Raw genomic sequence first — 21,172 nt, 5'->3', positions numbered from 1 at the left:
TGCCAATTAACCGCCCTTGATCCAACTCGACTAGTCGACTCTAGTTCTAATTACATTACTCGAAAGCTAATAGGTTATGGATTAGCGGACAAGGTAACAACCACAAGTTCACTTTCTTGTGTGTACAAATTCTTAAATGGACCCGGTTCACACTAATTTATTGTGGACCACCAATATTAGAGACAATATGATTGTTTTGTTAATAAAAAAAAAAGTCACTATATTAAAATAAAGGTTATTATGTTGAAATAAAAGGTACTGTGTCATAAGCTATAAGAGGTTAATTAATTTTTTTAATGAAATTTTTAATTCAATGGTCAATATGAATAATAAACACCTCTTTGTTAAAATTAAGTTACTATCAACATAATGTCGTACTTTAATTTCATAATAACATTAAAGGTCGCACAAGTTTTTAAAAAAGTTACTATGTTAAAAATAAGGTTACTATATTAAAATTAAGGACACTATGTTGAATATAATGCCAGCTACGTATATATAAATCTCTGGTCTACAATAATATTATTGTGGAACAGGTCCACACAAGATTTTTTGTCTTGTGTGAGGTAAAAAGAGAAGGGAAGATATGAAATTAACAGAGAATAGTGGATTACCTGCTATCCACATTTTTATCCATGGAAAATCAAACCTCATTATAACACTAACACACACTATCCACTCTAACCACTACCTCCTCAATCTCTTCCTTCAACCCCCCAAATTTCCCCAATTTTTCTGCAAAATTTCAAATACCCACAAAAATTAATCAAATACCCAGTACAATAAACCATGATTTCTGCCTCAATTTCTGATAAAATTTTCCATGTCGTCCCAATTTTGGTGAATTCTCCCTCATATTCTCTCTCTACTGGAAAATCTTCTTCCATGTTTTTATCTCAATCTTCCTTTTCTTCTTCTGTATTGGTAGCTTCATTATCTCCTTCCAAATTCAAGTTATTGTCTTGTTCATCAAATGATCCCAGAAATTTGAGCTCTTGTGATGGTTTAATCAAGCTTCAACGCAATGTAAGTGCTCTTGTTCTTTGCTAATTTTCTTTAAATTTCTCCTTTATTATGTAGCTTGGTTATTATGATGTATTGTTTGGATATTATTATTGTTGTGAGAGTGTTTGCTGTACTTTGCTTGAATTGCTTTATTATGGTTGGTAACTTTGTTTGATTGGACCTTATCCATTAACTCATAGCCTACTAGACTCCGACTAATCTGAATTCGAGCTCGGTGAGGTCCCAACCGGGGAGGAGTTCTTGGTACATGCTTGCTTGAAAGTTTATAGGGGGAGAGTGGATCAAGAGGAGGGGAAAATACTCATTCCTTACATTCTTATTCATTAATTAAACTGAAACTTGATTTACTTAGTAGTTCATGTCACAAGATGTGTTTGTTTCTTGTCTACGAGGCAAGATATTGAGGATATGCTCTCTAAAGCTTTAATGAGAGCATGTCAGTATAGCTTTGTTGCAACTCTTGCAAGAGCCAAAAGGTTTCTGTACTTCGTTCAGCATGTGGTGGTTCACATAGTTTTGAGGCATTCAAGTGTTAGAGCCTTTAGAGGCAAGCCACTAATCAGGAAGATAAGATGCCCTCACGAACATGTTGCTCGTGATCAAGGAATGTATCAAGGAATTTAGTGAAGAGTATGTTTAATAGAAGTAGTCAGTAGTCGACTTTTGGCTTTGTTAAGATAATAACCCACATGTGAGATGGGACAAGTTGTTTGACATAGAAGAAGAAAAGGGAATTTGACTAACTTATAAGTCTAGTGGGTTACTCCACCTATCACCAGTGGTTTTGGAATTGAACCGTGCTGGTCTTGTATGTGATCAAACTCTCATCCGATGAGGGTTTTTGTACAAAATATTACCATGCTTGCACTTCTTTTATCTTTACCTTGTAAGGTTACTGTTTGGAAGCTCTAAAGCTATATGCCTTTATGAATTTTTTACGAAACATTATCATGCTTGCACTTCTTCAAGCTTTCCCTTGTAAGGTTATTGCTTGAAATCTCTAAAGCTATATGCCTTTATTTTATTTGAGCAAAATAAAGGTTGATTTATTTCTTTTATAGGCTTGGATTCTGGTAGAAAACTTGATTTTTGTAATGTGATGAGTCTGATAACCAAATTATGAAGTGACTCAAAAGGATATCAATAGTTTTAAGATGGTGCACATGCTCAAACACTAGTTTTGTATAAACACAAGTATCTGTAATTGTTGAAAGGACTTACCTCATTGCGGAATTTGGAAGAAAAACAAAAGCAAGCCAAATTTCCCTAAGGAACATGCAGAATAAAGGAAAGCAAGTTCAGCATCGGTTAAGGAAGAGTGTAATACCGTAATCATGTAAAATGAATGTTGCTTCTTGATGAGGATTTTGGTAACTATGGTCCATGAGTGAGTAGCATCTTTCAATAATGCTCATGTTACATAGCTTCATTAAGAATGTAATTCTACATTAAGTATCCAAGAACTTGTTTTACTCTTACTGATATAGGTTCCGTATTGGTGACTTTGAAAAGCTTATACAAATAAAGCTAAAATTTAACTGGAGTAACTTATTCATATAATCAGCTGTGTCAACATAATGATTTCTCTGTGCTCTACTTGCAGTGAAGCTGTTACCTAAATGTACATGTTAATGGATGTGTAATTTTTTATATATTCCATTTTTTCTTTCTGTTTGTAGGAGGATGCATGTATGAGATTTGTTTGCATGTAAGAGGAACTCAAAGTTTCACTCAGTGCAGCCTAATACTGTGCAATTTTCTATACTATGTGTAGTCCTAGGTTATTAGTCAGTAATGTAATATTTTGAAAGTAATAATGGTGTGTCAAATGTTTACTTATTACGTACTCCTATCTAAGCAAACATAGGACTTAAGATGAGGGTAAAGACTAGAATAGACCCGGTCTACAATAACTTATTGTAGACCCAATCTTCTAGTATACCATACGAATGTGATTATATTATACGAAATGTGATTATATTACTACAAAAGTGATTATATCATCCTGAAACTTTTATGTAAATGTATCACTCAAAAAGTGAATTTATCATTATAAAAAATATAATAATAAATTACATCAGTCAAAAGATGATTTTTAAATTTTATCATCCTAAAGATAATTATATAATTTCATTAAATGATTTACTACGAGATTATATAATTTAAAATATGACTCACAAAAAAGATAATTATATCATCTAAAAATGTGATTATATCGTCCAGAATGTGATTATATTATTTGAAAGTGTCAAACTTTGGGTCTACAATAATTTATTGTAGACCGGGTCCATACAAGACCAACTATCCTATTGTGATTTTTGTCATTTGATTTAGTTCCACTAATCAGTGAATTACCTATAATAATTCTTACTGTCTGTGATTTCTTAGCTAGTGATAATTTTCTTTATGCTTTACTGGTCTGCACAGTCTTTGATTTTTCTCCTTTGTCGTGTATGAAGGCAGAAATTTGGAATGGCATTGACATTGCGACCAATCTTATCAATATATCAGCATGGTAAATAATCTTATCTTAGTTTCAACTTTGTAGTATGATATTGTTGACATCAATATTTTCAATTATCTTGATTTTCTGAATATTTGTTTCTTACGGTAGTCTGGAGCACAATTCTATGTATTCCAACAGCTAGAGAATGGCATCTGCTCACCTTCTTTAGAATAAAACATTACTACATCACTTTGATTTATGAGAAAAGTATTTGTTCTTTTACTTTAATGAAAATGGTTAACAAAGGAACTAATAAACCACTATTGCATTTAACTTATTTTAACTTTTAAAGTTGTATACGACGTAGTTGTTTTAATATCCTATCTCTTCCTCATTTCAAAAAAAAAAAGTTTTTAGTTATCTTGTTGGTCAAAAGTGAAAATACTAATCAAGGCAAAGGGAATGATAAATTCTCACTATCGTTCTTTGTAGTGTAACTGTGTAAGTATATACTAGCTCACACTGTCCATGACAGTCATTATCAATATGATTTTGTTGCTTGTTTAAAAAGGTATAACCCCCTTTTATATTAGAACCTGTGGGACCATTAATGGGTTACTGAGTAAATATTAATGCATCTTCAATTGAGTATAGTGTGTTTTTGCTTTGGCTACACTTGCTTACACATTTGATGCTAAGGGTCTGTATTTTTAACTTTTACAGATCTCTCTAACAAACTTTGCACCGTGAAAGATGGTGAAAATATGAAGGGCTTGTTAAGATGTGCTACTACCCTTTCATCTGCTACAATTGCCTGGCTGACTTCTTCACAAGTGGCATACTCCAGCACTGACATCAAAATAAATCCAGTTTATGAAGTTGGAGAGTTGTTTGAATTGGGAATTCAGTTGTCATATGTGCTTTTGCTGCTGGCTTTGCTTGGAGTTGGGACTTTTTTTGTTATCCGTCAAGTCCTCGTTCGTCGTGAACTTGATCTTTCTGCTAAAGAATTGCAGGTCAGCTTTTCAATTTTGATGCATGTATAGTTGAAATCTATAGTAGAAAATTAAGACTATTACAATGTCTTTTACTTAAGATTCCTGATCAGGTAGAAATAGAAAAGGGATTACTAATTAAAGGATTTTTATGTGAAGATATTTTAAACTTGCTCTATATTCATTTCTATGTGAGACATATATAGGTGTTCCTTTGCACAATGCTCTATTTTCTTTGAGGAAAACAATCCCTCTAGACAGTAGTAATTTCTTTAAAAATAAGCTTTTATTCCAAATTATCTTTGTTATTCTCAAGATATCCTTCATAAACACTGTACATGATCTGTGGTCTTTGTGAGATGCTTGAAAAATCAACTTGGTGCAATTATAGGAGCAAGTAAGGAGTGGTGACGCAAATGCAACTGAACTCTTTGAACTTGGAGCAGTGATGCTGAGACGAAAGTTTTACCCAGCTGCGACTAAATTCTTGCTTCAAGCAATTGAGAAATGGGATGGAGATGACCAGGATCTTGCCCAGGTTTGAAAAGCAATGATGATTTCCAGGCTTCTAAAATTTTGCATAGTCTTTATATTTATCTTTCATCGTTTCTTTTCCATATATCAAGGAAACCATTCAAGGCATGTAATTCAATTTTCACGCCTTCTCCTTCACTACTTATTGAAAAATGGCCTTATATGAAAGTCCCTGAATTAAATATGCCCTGTACTGATTGAAATTAGTAAGAGGTACACTATAAACCCCAAGACCTCAAATGATGATGGTGGTTGTTTGTTATGCTTAATTCGATCATATGCTGGCTTAACCAGTGATTTGTCACTTGGACTTGAGTAATCTTGCCACAGATAGGTATGTGTTGGAGTCAGCTATATTATGTTTTCCAGAGTGTTGAAATTCTGACATGGGTTATGGTGAAATGAAGAGTCCATCTAACATAGCTAGTCATGATTCTCCATTAGACAAGTAACTTTCCTAGGACTTTCTGCACTATACTGTAATTAACAGGTCTAATCTTTGGTTAGTGTGATTATTTAGGTATTATGTATCTATATCTAAACATTAAAATCTGCACCTGCAGGTTTATAATGCATTGGGTGTGAGCTATGTGCGTGATGGAAAGATTGACAAGGGTATCGCACAATTTGAGAAAGCTGTTAAGATCCAACCAGGGTATGTCACTGCTTGGAACAACCTTGGTGATGCATATGAACAGAAAAAAGATCTCAAGACTGCTCTTAAGGCATTTGAAGAAGTGTTGCTTTTCGATCCCAACAACAAGGTGGCACGCCCTCGAGTTGAGTCACTAAGGGATCGTGTTAACATGTACAAAGGCGTCCCTGTAAAATCCAAAGAAAGGTGATAGTGTTATTAAACTAACTTGAATTTTGACATGGTATGAATTTGAAAACTGGTCTTGAGTTATGACAATATATGAACTCAAGTGGTTGCTTTTTGCTTCCTTTGTTTCATATTGTAAGGCGTTTGTAATATTTCTACTTGTGTAAGTTCTAATAATATAAGTTGTTTCACGCAAAAAAAATAAAAAAAAAAAAAAAAATAAATAAATAAAAAATAAAAAAATCTATAATGTAAATTTATCAATTTATCTAGTTTGTACTCTACTAAGGGGGAGTTTGGTTAGTGTATTTTTTGGATTGGAAATGGATTCGATTAAACCAATATCGTTATCGTGTGTTTGGTTTGAAGGCATGGTAACCATTACCATTACCTAACTGATAAGGTTGTTACCTCTCAAAAACTTGGGGTAACAAATACCCTTATCCTCCTCTTAACAAATACCCTTTCTATGGTTGAACCAAACAAATGAAAAGGTAATAGCTAAATGATTCTTTTCCCCCTCTTATTTGTTTCCTTTCCACTCTGTTTTTACTTTTCGAACCAAATGCCCTCTAAGAGTATTTCAGTATATTTCCTAAAAAAAAAAGAAAGAAAAAAGAAGAGTATTTCAGTATTTTGATTTTTCAACAAAATCATCTTAAAACCCTTTCAATATATCGATGCACACCCTAGCCAACCTCAATTAGCAAATTTTAATGAAGGTATAATAGGATATGAGTATGAATTGTTGTCCATTAGTCTATCCACACAGAAAGCAAGAGTTTGTTGATGAAATTAACTTACGAGTTTAAAAGGTAACTAAAAAATTAAAAGCTTCTCGTAAAAATTGATATCTTAAAATGACTAGTTGCTTAAGCTTAAGAAACTCTTGGTGCTTCTAAAAAGGGTAATTATCTATTCAATAAGTATTAAAGATCAAAATTGAATGAAAAATTGGACAAGTGGTGAAAACCACAAAATTTTGATTTCATCCTTGAGAGCAGACCATTTTTGTGTAATTGTATATATTAGAGATAACTCGTGTGACACGCATTAAAATGGATGTGATACAAGGTATTTACTATATACTTGCAAGTTCATAAAAAATTAGACGTTTCATCACTGCTTAAAAATCTCAAGATAGAAGACACGGATCATGGACATGTTATAGAGTGAAATTCAAATACGGTGGTTCTAACCTCTAAACCTGACACGAACTAGCCTACTTTGTATTTGTTAAGTATGTACATGTTTACGATACTTAAAATGCAAAGCATACACTATAAATGTTATCGAATAGGTTAATTTTGATAGGTTTCCCTAACCGGGCTAACACAAACACAGTCAAGCCTATCGAGCACTCGTGAAAGTAAGTTTGAATCACCAAAACCCAAATCCAGGGTCCAACAACGGACCCGAACCACATTGTCAACTCACAACTCACAAGTCTTCACTCTTGAATTTTCTCTTCCATTGTTTGTTTCATTCATTCACTCTGTTCTTCCTCTCCCACTCTCACTTTCTCTCTCCTAAGTAACAGTTCGTCGTAATTTTGATACGATGAAAGCCAGTAAGATCTCTCATTCTACAAATTCAATCAAAGTTTGAGAATAAATCAAATCAAATTTTCACATTGTTTGTTAAATCTCAGCAAATTTTGTTTAATCTCACTCTTAATTTTGATTTTTCCCCAAATTTGTGTGGTTTTTGCAGGAATGGCTCGAAACCTAGGGTTTTTGGCCCTTTTTCTAATTGCGTCGATCTGTGAAGCTGCGATCTTTCGCCCAATTTCGGATTCTCACCGATCTGCGGCTCTTGAGATTTTCAAGCCAATCGATGGATCCTTTAAAAGGTTTTCAAAACCCCTACTTAAACCCTTGATTTCATTATCTATTTTCTTAGTAATTTTTTTTGAATGTGCAACAATGAATTAGAATGGTGATTTTTATTCAGGTTGTTATTGCTCAATTTGATCCATTATGCTGTTAATTTAGTTAAAATTTTAAAATCTAGATATCTTGAGGATGTTTAGGTTATTGAAATTAGAAAAAGGTAGAACTCGGTGGCCGATTTCGGTGTTGCTTAACCTGCCATTTGATGTTATCGGAAGTAGGTGAAGAATTGAGTTTTAGAACTTGAATTGCATATATTAGGTGCGGATTTTTTTAGGAGTAGGGGACTACTGTCAGAAGCTTGTTGGATGATTTATAAAGAACTTCTGCTGGCCAAATTGTTATCACAGACCAAATTCATAAAGCAAATGGCATGTGTAATTGTTGGTTATATATCCCAAATGATGATTGAGAGCTCAATACCTTCTAAATGCTACACACGAATTGGGATTGCGGGAATAGTTGGTTTGGGGCAAATGATGATCGAGAGCTCAATACCTTCTAAATGCTACACACGAATTGGGATTGCGGGAATGGTTGGTTAGGGGATGTTTTTTTAAATCCCTGGAATTTGATGCTCGGTTATTTCTAGAAGTAGGAATATTGTACTGCCACTAATTTGAATTGCGATGTGGAAGACTACCAGTATGTTTACTGTGTAACTTTGTGCTTGTTTGATGATGATTGTAAAAATTAATTTTTGTTTTGCATTAGTGCTCTATTCATCAGGCAAGTGACATACTTACATGCATTATGTAAAGCAGTGTTATTCCTATCTTAAGCCTTGTGTGCCTATGTTCTTATTTGTAGTATGCTCAATTAGATAGTTCTTTGAGGCTGTTCTTTGTTGAACATTTGTTGACTTCAACTTGTCTTTGGATAGTCTTGAAGACGCTTATGAGGCTTTAAGAACTTTTGAGATCCTTGGAATTGGGAAAGATCTTGATATAAGTACTTCAACATGTGTATTGATTACGGAGACCCTTAAGTCTTCATCTGCTAGTTTGAAGGATCTCAGTGTTGCATTGAAATCAAACCGAGTCCTAAAGTGCAAGATTGATGGAGAGAATTTTAAGGTAACCATTCTTCAAAAGGTCCCAAAATTGTCAAATTGATCTAAGAAGGATATACTTATTCTTTTTTAGGAACAAGAATATGAATCAGTCAATAGGTCTGAGGAGTTTTTAACCTTATTTTTTCTCTCTCTCTCCCATCTTTAAGGCTGTCAACTCAAAACTGCAAGCGGCAATCACTAAAGCAAACTCATTGCTTGATTTCTATTATTCAGTTGGAAGCTTGGTACTTCTTAAGGTAAAAATTCTATGCAATTTGCCATTTTCCTTTTTTGTTTTTTAACATCAACATTGATCAATTGGCTTTGAAGAGGCTTCCTCCAACGGTAGGGGAGGGGAGAGAAGGAGCAGATATTTGCAACCTCTCCTCAATAATAACAAATTGACTGTTTCCAATCAATTATGGAGAGGAAATGACCATGTGCTATCAGCCTACTCCACAATAAGAATTATGCGCACACAATAAATAAGTCATTATGTTTTAATCTATTCCATATTCTAAAGCCAAGGAAGTAAATACTCATCTACATTGGAAATGGATGGATCTAAAGCACTCTTTGTCAATTTTATGTTGTGTAGACCAATGTTTTAAAAGTTTGCACCATATGATACGTTGACATTACTGAATATCAAAGCTGAATTATGTTAGTTTTCTATGATTTTCAAGATATAATTTATTGCTTGGCATTCTTGATAATTTTTTTGGCAATTATTACATACACATATGTGCAGGATCAGGCTGCTGATCTAGAAATTCAGCTTGAAAAGGCCGATCAAGTCTTCCGCTCAGTCAAGGTTGGTTTTTTTGGATTTTGCATTGTTATTCTACTTCTCCCATGATTGGCTCTAGGTTGTATGCTTTATGGTTTTGCTCCCTTGGCATTTTAATTCAATTGGGTGCCATAGCTTATGTTCATACATTTTTGTTAGGCTCTTGGTCAAAGTGATGGACGGTGGCGTTATAGTTCCAACAAACCTGAGTCCAGTACTCGTGCTGCTGGTAGTATCTCCCCTTATAAATTTGATCTCCATTTTTCCTATTAGTTTTATGTCCATCTGTAGACCTAGCTGTTTCTAGCATGTGTTATTGTTGTATAAAATGCATACTTTTGGGGGGTGTGGTGACCGTTTTGCTGCTGTTATGACTTTTCATTTCAATACTATTGATAAAAAATTTCTATCCATAGACTACTGACCATTTGTCTATTGCTAACTGTCTGTTTGCTGCAGGAATAGCTCTTGAAACTCTTGCTGGTGTTGTGTCATTAGCCTCAGCTGACATCGATCAATCACTGGTATTTGCATATTGTGCTATTCCCACTCATCTTCTGAACATGTCAATTTTGGTTTATTCATGTGATACAGATGACTGTGCTGTTTATTAGATTGATTGTCTTCTTGTAGCTATGTTGATTTTTGGTAATTAATTTAAGTGTTAATATTGAAATGCCTGTGTGACTCTATGCTAATAGCCTAATACTCAGGCATCTTTGTTTGGATTTTCGGATGGTTTTAAATTTATATTGCCACAAGTTATCCTTTGTTAAGCTGGAAAATTAGCTTTATTACATTGATATCATCTTAGTTTATGCATATAGATGAAGGATTAATACATTTTCCCCCTTCCCTTCAGATAAGGGAGGGTATACTATTATAGAGTGAAGTATGTTGCTTCCACTCTTGAATCTTTAACCACAGTTTAGATCATCTGTGTTCCATCCAGCATTTGGTCATTATCTTCTTGTAATGGCTGTAACATACCCTTGACCTGCAAATTGATTTGTAGCTGGCCATATAGTCTTGCTATTGTAATGCCATATTCCATTACTTTTATACTTTTATGTACGTATCACATATGATTCTGCTGTAGCAATAATTTTGGGGCTTTATCTAATATTTTTGTTGAATGGACATTGTACAGATTGGTACTCTGAAGAATGATATAGTGAAACTGTTTGACAGCGTTGAGAAATACGGTATGTAGAGATCTCCTCTTGTGTGTTCCCATCACTGCCTCACTGCTACTTGGTAGTATTATGTTGGTGATATGCATCTGTGATATTCAAATGAACAATTTCAAAGTTTTTGACAAAGAAATGTCAAATGAATTTCAAAATGGATTGTGTGGTTTTTTGTTAGAAAATTTTTGTGAGCTTGCATGATATCCTGTTGATAATTAAAGTATGTTAATAATGTGTTTATGTTGTGATATAGCTCTTGATTTTGTAACATGGATAGCATTTTGTCAGAAATCTTGTTCAAACATTGAATATCTAGAATCTAGTTATAGTAAGAAATTGAACAAGTTTATAGACCTGGAAACTCGTTCACGCCTAAATTAAAATGAGAGATGTGACCATGTGAACCCTTTTCTCACTCCAAAACCGATGATAGTTGGAAACTCGCTCACACCTCAATAACAATGAGAGATGTGGCCATATGAGCCCTTTTCTCATTCCAAAACTGATGATAGTTTGTTCTATTGATTAGATTAAACAGCTAACCGCCAATCGCTATAGTCTTTGCTAAATCTTCCTATGAAGGTTGTGTTATCGTGTTACATCCCCAATTATTTCATTAGTAAGCAATTAAGCATCATAGGTTGTCTTTTATCTTTTTTTGCTCTTTGTGGTTATCTGTTAAAACTTAAAAGTGATGCTTGCATATCATGGATTCATGATTCATAAGTCGAACAAAAAGTCATATTCCAATATATATTTGGGACAAAAAAAAAAAAGGTGACGTAATAAAAATGGCCAAAAAAACAGAACGAAAAGATAGTTTTTAACTGATTTTTGTGTCGTTCAAATAACGCTCTAGTAATGATTCAAAATGTTGGAATTGCCTTTCAGATTTGCTGAAGTATCAAATTCACGTCTATGTATTAAGCAATGAGACTAGCTTATTGTTTGTTGTTGCTTTTTCCCTTTTTTTTTTTTTTTAATTTTTATTTTATCTTCTATTTTATTGCCTACCTACAGATGATGGTGCCATGTTCTTTGATGAGAAAGTTGTTGATGCTCTTGAATACCAAGGTCCACTTTCAACTACATCATCAGTTGTTCGTGGGCTTGTGGCATTTGCTGATGTAACTTCTGGGAAGATTACTGTAAGTTGATATACATGTAAAGATTTATTATAGGTGGTCCTATTCCTATGCACAGGTGTTTGTGCTTGCAAGAGGTTGAATGAAAAGATATTTCCTAATTTGAAATGCAATATGCAGGTTTCTGGAGACAAAATTTTGGGTTTGGCAAAATATTTTCTTGGCATTGGAGTGCCTGGAAATTCCCATGATTTCTTTGAACAGATTGATGCATTAGCTTTGTTGGAAAACAACAGGTAATGCTTGAATAGCATGCATATTTTTTTATCTCATCTTGTTGCAATTGGTAACTTGTCTTTTAATTCTTCATGTTTAGATTTACTGAATTATCCCGATTCTTCCTTGGTATTATAGGCATTGGAATAGTCAGGTTTTATGTAAATTTCAATTTATAGACCTTTTACCCAATATGAAACACTAAGAATTGAATTAAAACTTTGAAAATTTACAAATAGCAAAATTTTTTTTGGAAGTATTCTATATAATAAAAAAGTATACGTAATTGATATCTCTGTCATGGAACTTGGAGAAAAGATCGTGATTAATCCCAAAGAATGGGAAAAATACCTTTTTTGTGTGTGAAAGGAGATTTCAGGTCTGGTGGTTCAGATTAGTTAGTTTTGGATCAAACTAACAAATAACTCGAAGTTGTTGGGTTTTGAATTAAATTCAATTTATTTAACACGAGCAATGAAATTTCTAGATTATTTATGTAATATGTACTTACCTGGTTTCAAATGGCTTGATGTAGTAGGTTTGAAGATTGACCCCATAAGCACTGAGTGTATTTCCCTGCATAATAAAAATTGCAAATAATTGCCAGTCATTTTTTACATTTTATATTATATAAGATTTCAATAACTGTAAAAGCGACTTTTCTCTCATTACTGTTAACTTCCCTATTGATTTGCATTTAGCTGTTTTGTTCCCTCTACTATGTATGAATACAGAGCATGGTGACTTGAGCTTCATGGAAATGTAACAATTTTTTTGTTTTTTTTTCTTCCTGTGTAGGGTGTCAATTCCATTGATCTTGTCACTCCCATCTACGGTGCTATCCTATTCCAGAAATGACCAGCTCAAGGTACCCACCATTATTATCTTTCATATGTGAGAATTCGCTTTTTATGTGCCTTCCTTAATCACTTTAGTGCGAGGACTCGCTTCCCATAGATAGTTTTGAGGGCAAAGGAAAATGTAGAGTAGACCATTCTATTGTTAGTGTCCGCATGTGTACTATGTAGGCTATATATCCAGGCTGGCTGGTGTCATTGATGTCTCATATGTGAACTGGAGGCAACTTATATAGGATACCATTTATTTTTATTTTTTTTGAGGGGGGTGGGGGGGGCGTGTAGTTAGAGAAAATTCATTTTGTTTTTCCTTTTTCTGCCCGAACCACTTTAGTATGGTCTATAAGCTTGTCATAAGTATGGTATGTGGTTAGTGAAATGTGATATTTTTGTTGGCTGATTGAAGCTCTTGTATCTCATAGCATCTGTTTGTATAATTTCCTGCAATAATATGTGCGTAGCTTACCTTCTTTTTTAAAGGCTGCAAATTGTTACAAATTGACAAGTATGGAGTATTTTTCAAGTGTTAAGTTTGTTTTAATTGTAATATATGTGAGCAGGTTAAGGTGAACACCGTGCTTGGATCTGAGGCACCTGCCCTGACTGTGAAAATCGTGCAAGCTGCCAGTGTTAATTCAAAAAGTGCTCCCGTGATCGAGAACCAGGTTTTGACAAACTTGGCATATTTTGCTTTGATTTGTTTCTTATATTTACAATTCTGATTTCCTACAAGCTTTTTAATGACTTGTCAACTAATAAAGCCAAATCTGCTTTATCAGGATCTTAAGTATGCCGCAGATGGTGAATTCCATGTTTTGGATTCTTTGCCAAAGGACATTGATGTTGGGAAATATGAATTTGTTTTCAAGGTAATATTCTGTTCTTCACTTTTCACTGCTAATGTTGTGATCTCATGCAGAAAAAAGCCAGGAATTGACACCTTTTTTTTTCCTCCCTTTCTTGGATCATGAATTAGATTGCTCTCAATGATCCAAGTCAGAGTGATGTATATGCTACAGGAGGCCGAACTTGGGTTAAAATTTATTTCACAGGAGAAATTAAAGTTGAAAATGCAGAGATATCAGTCCTTGATAATGATCTTGGCAATGTGGAATCTCAGAAACAGTAAGTATATTTCCAACAAGTTTCTGAATACTTATTCATCCACCATCTTTGATTCTAAGCATGATATATCAGATATTGGCACATTTTTTAAAAATCATACAATCCAAAGTCGTATCTGTGCAAAATGAACCCGTAATTCCATGATTTGGCTGTTGGATAACTTATGGTCGCATCTGAGCTAAATTAGAAAATGGAGACGTTATAGTTTATTTTGAACACTTTGTGTACCATAGTCAATTAAGCACACTCATTTCTTGTTTCAGAATCTGGGCTTGACATGCTTGTTCAAGAAATGGAAAGAAAATTTTTTTATTAGAGAGTTGTCTTGCAATAATTAAGTTTTTTAATGTTAGAAGATGGGATTGCAGGTTAGATTTGTCCACAGACAGTGCCATTTCTCTGTCAGCAAATCATCTTCAGAAGCTGCGTCTCTCCTTCCAGCTGTCCTCTCCTCTGGGAAATGCATTCAAGCCCCATCAGGTTTTTATTTTTTATTTTTAGAGAATGCCTCATCTTCAAGATCTTTAGATAGTTTGCTAATCAAGATGGCGGCAGGCATTGTTGAAGCTGAGACACGAGACAAATGTTGAACATGTATTTGTTGTTGGGAGTTCAGGAAAAACGTTTGAATTGACGCTGGTAAGCTTCCTTTACTGCTTTCGGTATATCATGTCACCAATGAATCTTTCTATATCTGCATAGAATTATATGAATTCCTATTTTTAATTTTGAAAGAAAAGTTAACTCATTAACAGAAGAGGCATATGATATCTACAAGAGAAATCAAAACTAGCATATAGAAACTGAATTGGATAAAAAAATATTTCTAATTGGAAAAACTACAATCGTTGGGGATGTTTCACGTTGCTGTGTAGTACAGCCCTCCATGAGGGGTCTTTCGATCTAAATAGCATTGTTGCTTGGCTTTGAAACTCTTATGCTTTGCTCCATGTACATGACATATAACGCATGGATGAAATATTGTGTACAGTTTATAGTTTTATCATCTTTCCGAAATTACATATCTGCAAGCATCATCTCATGATTTTGTTCTGTAGGATTTCCTTGGACTAGTGGACAAGCTCTACTACCTTTCTGGCAAGTATGATCTGCAATTAACCGTTGGAGATGCTGTCATGGTAATTATGATTCTGTACATTTTCAATGTTCTAGTACTTGCATTGGTTTGGTTCTAAATTGACCTTTTCAGGAGAACTCTTTCTTTCGATACCTGGGTCATATCGACTTAGATCTTCCTGAAGCACCTGAGAAGGCAACTCGGCCACCTCTTCAGCCAATTGACCCTCTTTCGAGGTTTGGACCCAAAGAAGAAATAGCTCACATATTCAGAGCCCCAGAAACGCGTCCACCTAAGGAACTTTCTCTTGCTTTCTTGGGCCTTACCCTTGTTCCACTTGTAGGATTTTTTATTGGGGTAAGTTAATCTTTTCAGGCCATTTTACTTCCATTGTGCCCCAACTGGCCAAAAGGCAATTATTTCCTTGTTTATAGAAATAATTATATAAAATAAGCTAAGATGTCAAGTTACAATCCAAGATATGAAATTGTTCATGCCATTTTGATTATTTGTGTGGATTGAAGTAGAATTCCTTCCTGTCAAAAAGTTATCCTTTTGTTTGTTCTGATTATTGTAACACACATGCCTTAGCCTTTGTGAACTACTGACCATTCTATTTTATAATATTTGTAGTTTTGTACTTTTAATTTCTGTTCAATTTACTAACTGTTAGCCTTTGAGGTGTCAATTTTTTTCTTACTCTGATCTTCAATGCCTTCTTGCAGCTCCTTCGCCTTGGGGTAAACTTTAAGAAGTTCCCTACAGCAACAGTATCTGCTGCATTTGCTGCACTCTTCCATGTTGGCATTGCAGCTGTACTTTGCCTCTATGTCCTTTTCTGGCTGAAGGTTTGTGTATACTATAACTCATTTTCCACATGAATTTGTGACTTACTGTAAATCCTTCGTACAAAACTGTCTTTTTTTTTTTCCAAATTCTTCTTTTGGTCTGGACTTGATTCATTTTCCAGGAAATCGTTAATTTTTTTTTTTATTTTATTTTCTTGTGTTTGCGGATCTGCAAATGGTTCTTCTGTATTCAACCCTTTGTTTAATACCTGCAGTTGAACTTGTTTACAACACTGAAGTACCTGAGCTTCTTGGGAGTCTTCTTGTTATTTGTCGGTCACAGGACTCTTTCCAACCTAGCCAAAGTGAAAGCTGACTAGAACGGTACATTGGAAGAAAATTTCCTTGATTGAAGTATGCTGTTGGGGCACATATTTATTTGAGGAATTCCCCTTTCAGAAAGTTGAGAAGTTTTAGACATTTAGAGTCAATTTTGTAGAATTCGATTTTTCACTTGAGAGTGCCAGCTATAGTGTAGTTCTTTATTTTATTGTATACACATGTATTCAGAACTTTCATCTAAAAGCATTCTCTTCTATGAAGTCTTTCAATATTCCCCTCTCCCCAACATTGTTATTGCCTTCCAATCTGTGGTTCCAACAGCCCAAAGTCAAGACATTGAATCAACTTGTAAACAATGAAGGCTATAAAATTGAATCACATTTTGAGTAGAGCTGTCAAAAGTTGACCCGACCCGAAATACCGACTCAAATCCGATTATTAACCGACCCATTTGAGCCCGAAAAATGGTGCTCAAACCCGACCTGAAACCAACCCTAGTACCCGAGTATGTGAGACCCGAACATGAACTAACCTGGAGATGACCCGACCCGAATGTAAGCCGTAAATTAATGACCTGAACCGAACCCGACTTGAACCGAAATTGACCCAAACCCGTTTTAGCTCGTCAAAACCCGAATTTAACCCGACTTAATACTAACATGACCTGAATTTAACCCGACCCGTTCCTAACCCGACCTGTTACAAATCCGACCCGAAATCAACCGGACTTGTTATTGACCTGACCCAAATTCAAACCGACTTGTTAATGACCCGACCCGAATTTTACAAGACCTATTACTAACCCGACCCAAAAATACAACCCGATCTGTTACTAACCCGACTCGAAATCAACACGACTTGTTATTGACCCGACCTAAATTCAACACAAATTGTTCCTGATCCGATTTCAAATCACCTTATGCAATTTAGACCACCTTATTATTGTTGATCAAAACATTTTGTCTTGGGAGACCAAGTCGGTCTAGGCCAGCAAAAGAAAGGAGTATCATCCTCAAATTTAAGAGTTAAATATAGTATATATTTGTTGTATGGTCAAAGGAGATAATTATCAACCTAAATTAAAGACTATAGTTCCCTAGTATATTTCCATATATATTATAATCAAAGGAAATAATTAGCTTGATAAAAATGATATTTATCTATTTATAATTATATAAACCCGAATATGACCTGATTTGGAAATGACCCAACCTGATTGTAATCTGTAAATTATTAACTTGAACATAACCCGACTTGAATCCGAGAATGACCCGACTGGAGAATGACCCAACCTGCTTATAACCCGCAAATTATTGACATGAACCGAACCCGACTTGAACCCGAGAATGACCCGACCTGATTATAACCAGCAAATTATTGACTTGAGCCGAACCCAACTCAAACCCGAGAATGACCCGACCTGATTATAACCCGCAAATTATTGACTTGAACCGAACCCGACTCAAACCCGAGAATTACCCTAACCCGTTTTAACCCATGAAAACCCGAATTAAACACGTCCTATTGTTCACCCGACTCGATTGCAACCCGACCTAAACCCGATAAGAAGTATGATCCGACGTGACCTGATTTAAGCATGACCCAACCCAAACCCGACCCGCATAGGTTATGGAATTAATCCGAATTGACCCAACCCGAATTGACCCGACCAACTATTACCGACCCAAACCCAACCCGTTTACCCGAATTGATAACTCTACCTGAAACCTCCAAAATTTCTCAAAAAGCGTGGATATTAGTCTTCAATTTTGGAATTTATTGACTTTTTTCACCTGGAAATAAAAATTGTCGAAATGTTTACCATGGTTCCTAATACCCTCCAGGAGTCCAATTGGTTGGATGGAACCATCTAATTTGCCTTTAAACGACTAATTTCCTGATTTACAACTTGCACCGATTTCATTAACTCAAGCCTACCACGAACATTTATGACAACATATAATGATCATATATGGTTCCAAACGGCATTATATGACCCCGAGATGTATCCCCCTAAAATCTCAATGCTTTTCGACACCGGGCCCCGAAACAAAAATTTTGCCCGGATATAAAAATTTCCGAAATGTTTACCATGGTCCCTAATACCCCTCGGGAGGCTAATTGGGTGGGTAGAACCATCCAATTTGCCTTTAAACGACCAATTTACCGGTTTACAACTTGCACCGAATTCTTTAACTCAAACCTACCACGAACATTTAAGACAACAAATAATGATCATATATGGTTCCAAACGACGTTATATGACCTTGAGATGTATTCCTTATGATCTCAAGGCTTTTCGATACCGGGCCCCAAAACCTACAAAATTTCTCAAAAAGCGTGGATATTAGCCTTTATTTTTGGAATTTTAAGACTTTTTTAGACCGAAAATAATAATTGCCGAAATGTTTACCATGGTCCCTAATACCCTTCGATAGTCCAATTGGCTGGGTGGAGCCATCCAATTTGCCTTTAAACGCCCTATTTACCGGTTTATAACTTGCATTGATTTCATTAAATCAAGCCTGCCACGAACATTTATGACAACATATAATGATCATATATGGTTCCAAACGTCATTATATGTCCCCGAGATGTATTCCCTAAAATCTCAAGGCTTTTCGACATCGTGCCCTGAAACCTCAAAATTTTCTCAAAAAGCGTGTATATAAGCCTTTAAATTTGGAATTTTTTGAATTTTTTTCGCCCGGAAATAAAAATTGCCGAAATTTTTACCATGATCCCTAATACCCTCCGGGAGTCCAATTGGGTGGGTTGTACTATCCAATTTGCCTTTAAACGGCCAATTTACCGATTTACAACTTGCACTGATTTCATTAAATCAAGCCTACCACGAACATTTATGACAATATATAGTGATCATAAATGGCTCCAAACAGAATTATACGACCTCAAAATGTATACCCCAGAATTTCAAGACTTTTCGACACCGGCCACCGAATCCTCTAAAATTTCTCACAAAGCGTGTATATTAGCCTTCAATTTTGTAATTTTTGACTTTTTTTGGCCAGAAAATAAAAATTGTCGAAATGTTGACTATGATCCCTAATACTGTCCGAGAGTCCCATTGGGTGGGTGGAACCATCCAATTTGCCTTTAAACGACCAATTCACCGGTTTACAAATTGCACCGATTTCATTAACTCAAGCCTAGCACGAACATTATGACAACAAATAATGATTATATATGGTTCCAAACGGCATTATATGACCCCGAGATGTATCCCCTTGAACTTCAAGACTTTCGACACCGGACCCCGAAACCTCTAAAATTTATCAAAAAATGTGGATATTAGTCTTCAATTTCGGATTTTTTTTACTTTTATCGCCCGGATATAAAAATTGACGAAATGTTTATCATGGTCCCTAATATCCTTCGGGAGTCCAATTGGGTTGGTTGAACCATCCAATTTGCCTTTAAACGGTCAGTTTACCGGTTTACAACTTGCACGAATTTCATTAACTCAAGCATACTACGAGCATTTATGACAACATTGTCAACATATAATGATCATATATGGTTCCAAATAGCATTATTTGACCTCGAGATGTATCCCCTAAATTATCAAGACTTTTCTACACTAGGCCCTAAAACCTCCAAATTTTTTTAAAAAACGTGGATATAAGCCTTTAATTTCGGAATTTTTTGACTTTTTTTCGCCCGGATATAAAAATTGCCAAAATGTTTATCATGGTCCCTAATACATTTCAGGAGTCCAATTGGGTGTTTGGAACCATCCAATTTGCTGCTAATCGACCAACTAACCGGCTTACAACTTGCACCGATTTCATTAATTCGACCCTACCACGAACATTTATGACAACAAATAATAATTTTATATGGTTCCAAACGACATTATATGACCCTAAGATGTCTCCAATAGAATTTCAAGAATTTTCGACACTGGGCTCCGAAACCTCCAAAATTTCTCAAAAAACGTGGAGATTAACTTTCAATTTTGGAATTTTTTGAATTTTTTTGCCCGAAAATAAAAATTGTCGAAATGTTTACAATGGTCCTTAATATCCTACGGGAGTCCAATTGGGTGTGTGGAACCATCCTATTTGCTGTTTAACGGCCAATTTAACGGTTTGAAACTTGCACCGATTTACCCGTTTACAACGGCCAATTTAATTAACTTGCACCGAACCAGACTTGAACCGAAATTGACCCTGACCCGTTTTAACTCGTCAAAACCTGAATTTAACCCGACTTGTTACTAACCTGACCTGAATTCAGCCCGACTCGTTCCTAACCCGGTCCGAATTTAACTCAACTTGTTACAAACCCGACCCAAAATCAACCCGACTTGTTATTGACCTGGCCCAAATTCAACCTGACTTGTTATTGACCCGACCCGAATTTTACCAGACCTATTACTCACCCGACCCAAAAATTCAACCCGATCTATTACTAACCCGACTCGAAATTAACACAGCTTGTTATTGACCCGACCTAAATTTAACCCAAACTGTTCTTGACCCGATATCAAATCACCTTAAATGCAATTTAGACCACCTTATTATTGTTGATCAAAGCATTTTTTCTTGGGAGACCAAGTCAGTCCAGGCCAGCAAAAGAAAGGAGCATCATTCTCAAATTTAAGAGTGAAATATAGTATATATTTGTTGTATGGTCAAAGTAGATAATTATCTTCCTAAATTATAAACTATAGTTCCCTAATATATTGTCATATATATTGTAGTCAAAGGAAATAATTAGCTTGATAAAAATGATAAATATCAATTTATATTTAGTTGAACCCGAATATGATCTGACTTGGAAATGACTCGACCTGATTGTAGCCTGCAAATTATTGACTTGAACATAACCGGACTTGAATCCGAGAA

The 21,172-nt window shown here is 35.1% G+C and overlaps 2 protein-coding genes across 3 annotated transcripts; both read left to right on the top strand.

Moving 5' to 3' along the window:
* The first annotated feature begins 643 nt into the window (after positions 1-643).
* LOC145639442 (tetratricopeptide repeat domain-containing protein PYG7, chloroplastic-like) lies at positions 644-5,955 on the top strand. Of its 2 annotated transcripts, XM_081690682.1 has the most exons (6): positions 644-1,026; positions 2,706-2,734; positions 3,486-3,541; positions 4,196-4,488; positions 4,859-5,005; positions 5,565-5,955. In XM_081690682.1, the coding sequence occupies exons 1-6, from the start codon at positions 790-792 to the stop codon at positions 5,844-5,846; spliced, it is 1,044 nt and encodes a 347-aa protein (XP_081546808.1). In that variant the 5' UTR covers positions 644-789; the 3' UTR covers positions 5,847-5,955. The 2 variants fall into 2 exon arrangements, with proteins under 2 accessions (XP_081546808.1, XP_081546809.1); XM_081690683.1 differs by lacking the exon at positions 2,706-2,734 and having other exon boundaries at positions 646-1,026; positions 3,490-3,541.
* Positions 5,956-7,272: 1,317 nt separating this feature from the next.
* LOC145638399 (dolichyl-diphosphooligosaccharide--protein glycosyltransferase subunit 2-like) lies at positions 7,273-16,555 on the top strand. Its single transcript, XM_081689368.1, has 20 exons — positions 7,273-7,394; positions 7,538-7,676; positions 8,600-8,792; positions 8,938-9,027; positions 9,522-9,584; positions 9,720-9,789; positions 10,020-10,084; positions 10,711-10,765; positions 11,771-11,898; positions 12,016-12,131; positions 12,910-12,979; positions 13,529-13,633; positions 13,748-13,837; positions 13,945-14,093; positions 14,462-14,573; positions 14,649-14,732; positions 15,152-15,232; positions 15,304-15,528; positions 15,897-16,019; positions 16,235-16,555. Exons 1-20 carry the CDS (start codon positions 7,385-7,387, stop codon positions 16,337-16,339), a joined length of 2,073 nt encoding a protein of 690 aa, XP_081545494.1. The 5' UTR covers positions 7,273-7,384; the 3' UTR covers positions 16,340-16,555.
* The last annotated feature ends 4,617 nt before the right edge of the window (positions 16,556-21,172 follow it).

This window comes from Chenopodium album, chromosome 7, assembly GCF_948465745.1.
Source record: "Chenopodium album chromosome 7, dcCheAlbu1.1, whole genome shotgun sequence".
NCBI classification, from domain to species: Eukaryota; Viridiplantae; Streptophyta; class Magnoliopsida; order Caryophyllales; family Amaranthaceae; genus Chenopodium; species Chenopodium album.
The sequence above is the reverse complement of the archived record's forward strand: the minus strand, read 5'-3'. Positions and strand labels throughout refer to the sequence as shown.

Coding starts and splice junctions, on each gene's coding strand:
- LOC145638399 (XM_081689368.1), top strand. Junction 12,980..13,528: donor CCAGAAATGACCAGCTCAAG/GTACCCACCATT, acceptor ATATGTGAGCAG/GTTAAGGTGAACACCGTGCT. Junction 13,634..13,747: donor CTCCCGTGATCGAGAACCAG/GTTTTGACAAAC, acceptor CTGCTTTATCAG/GATCTTAAGTATGCCGCAGA.
- LOC145639442 (XM_081690682.1), top strand. CDS start 790: ATGATTTCTGCCTCAATTTCTGATAAAATTTTCCATGTCGTCCCAATT. Junction 1,027..2,705: donor TAATCAAGCTTCAACGCAAT/GTAAGTGCTCTT, acceptor TTCTGTTTGTAG/GAGGATGCATGTATGAGATT. Junction 5,006..5,564: donor ATGACCAGGATCTTGCCCAG/GTTTGAAAAGCA, acceptor CTGCACCTGCAG/GTTTATAATGCATTGGGTGT.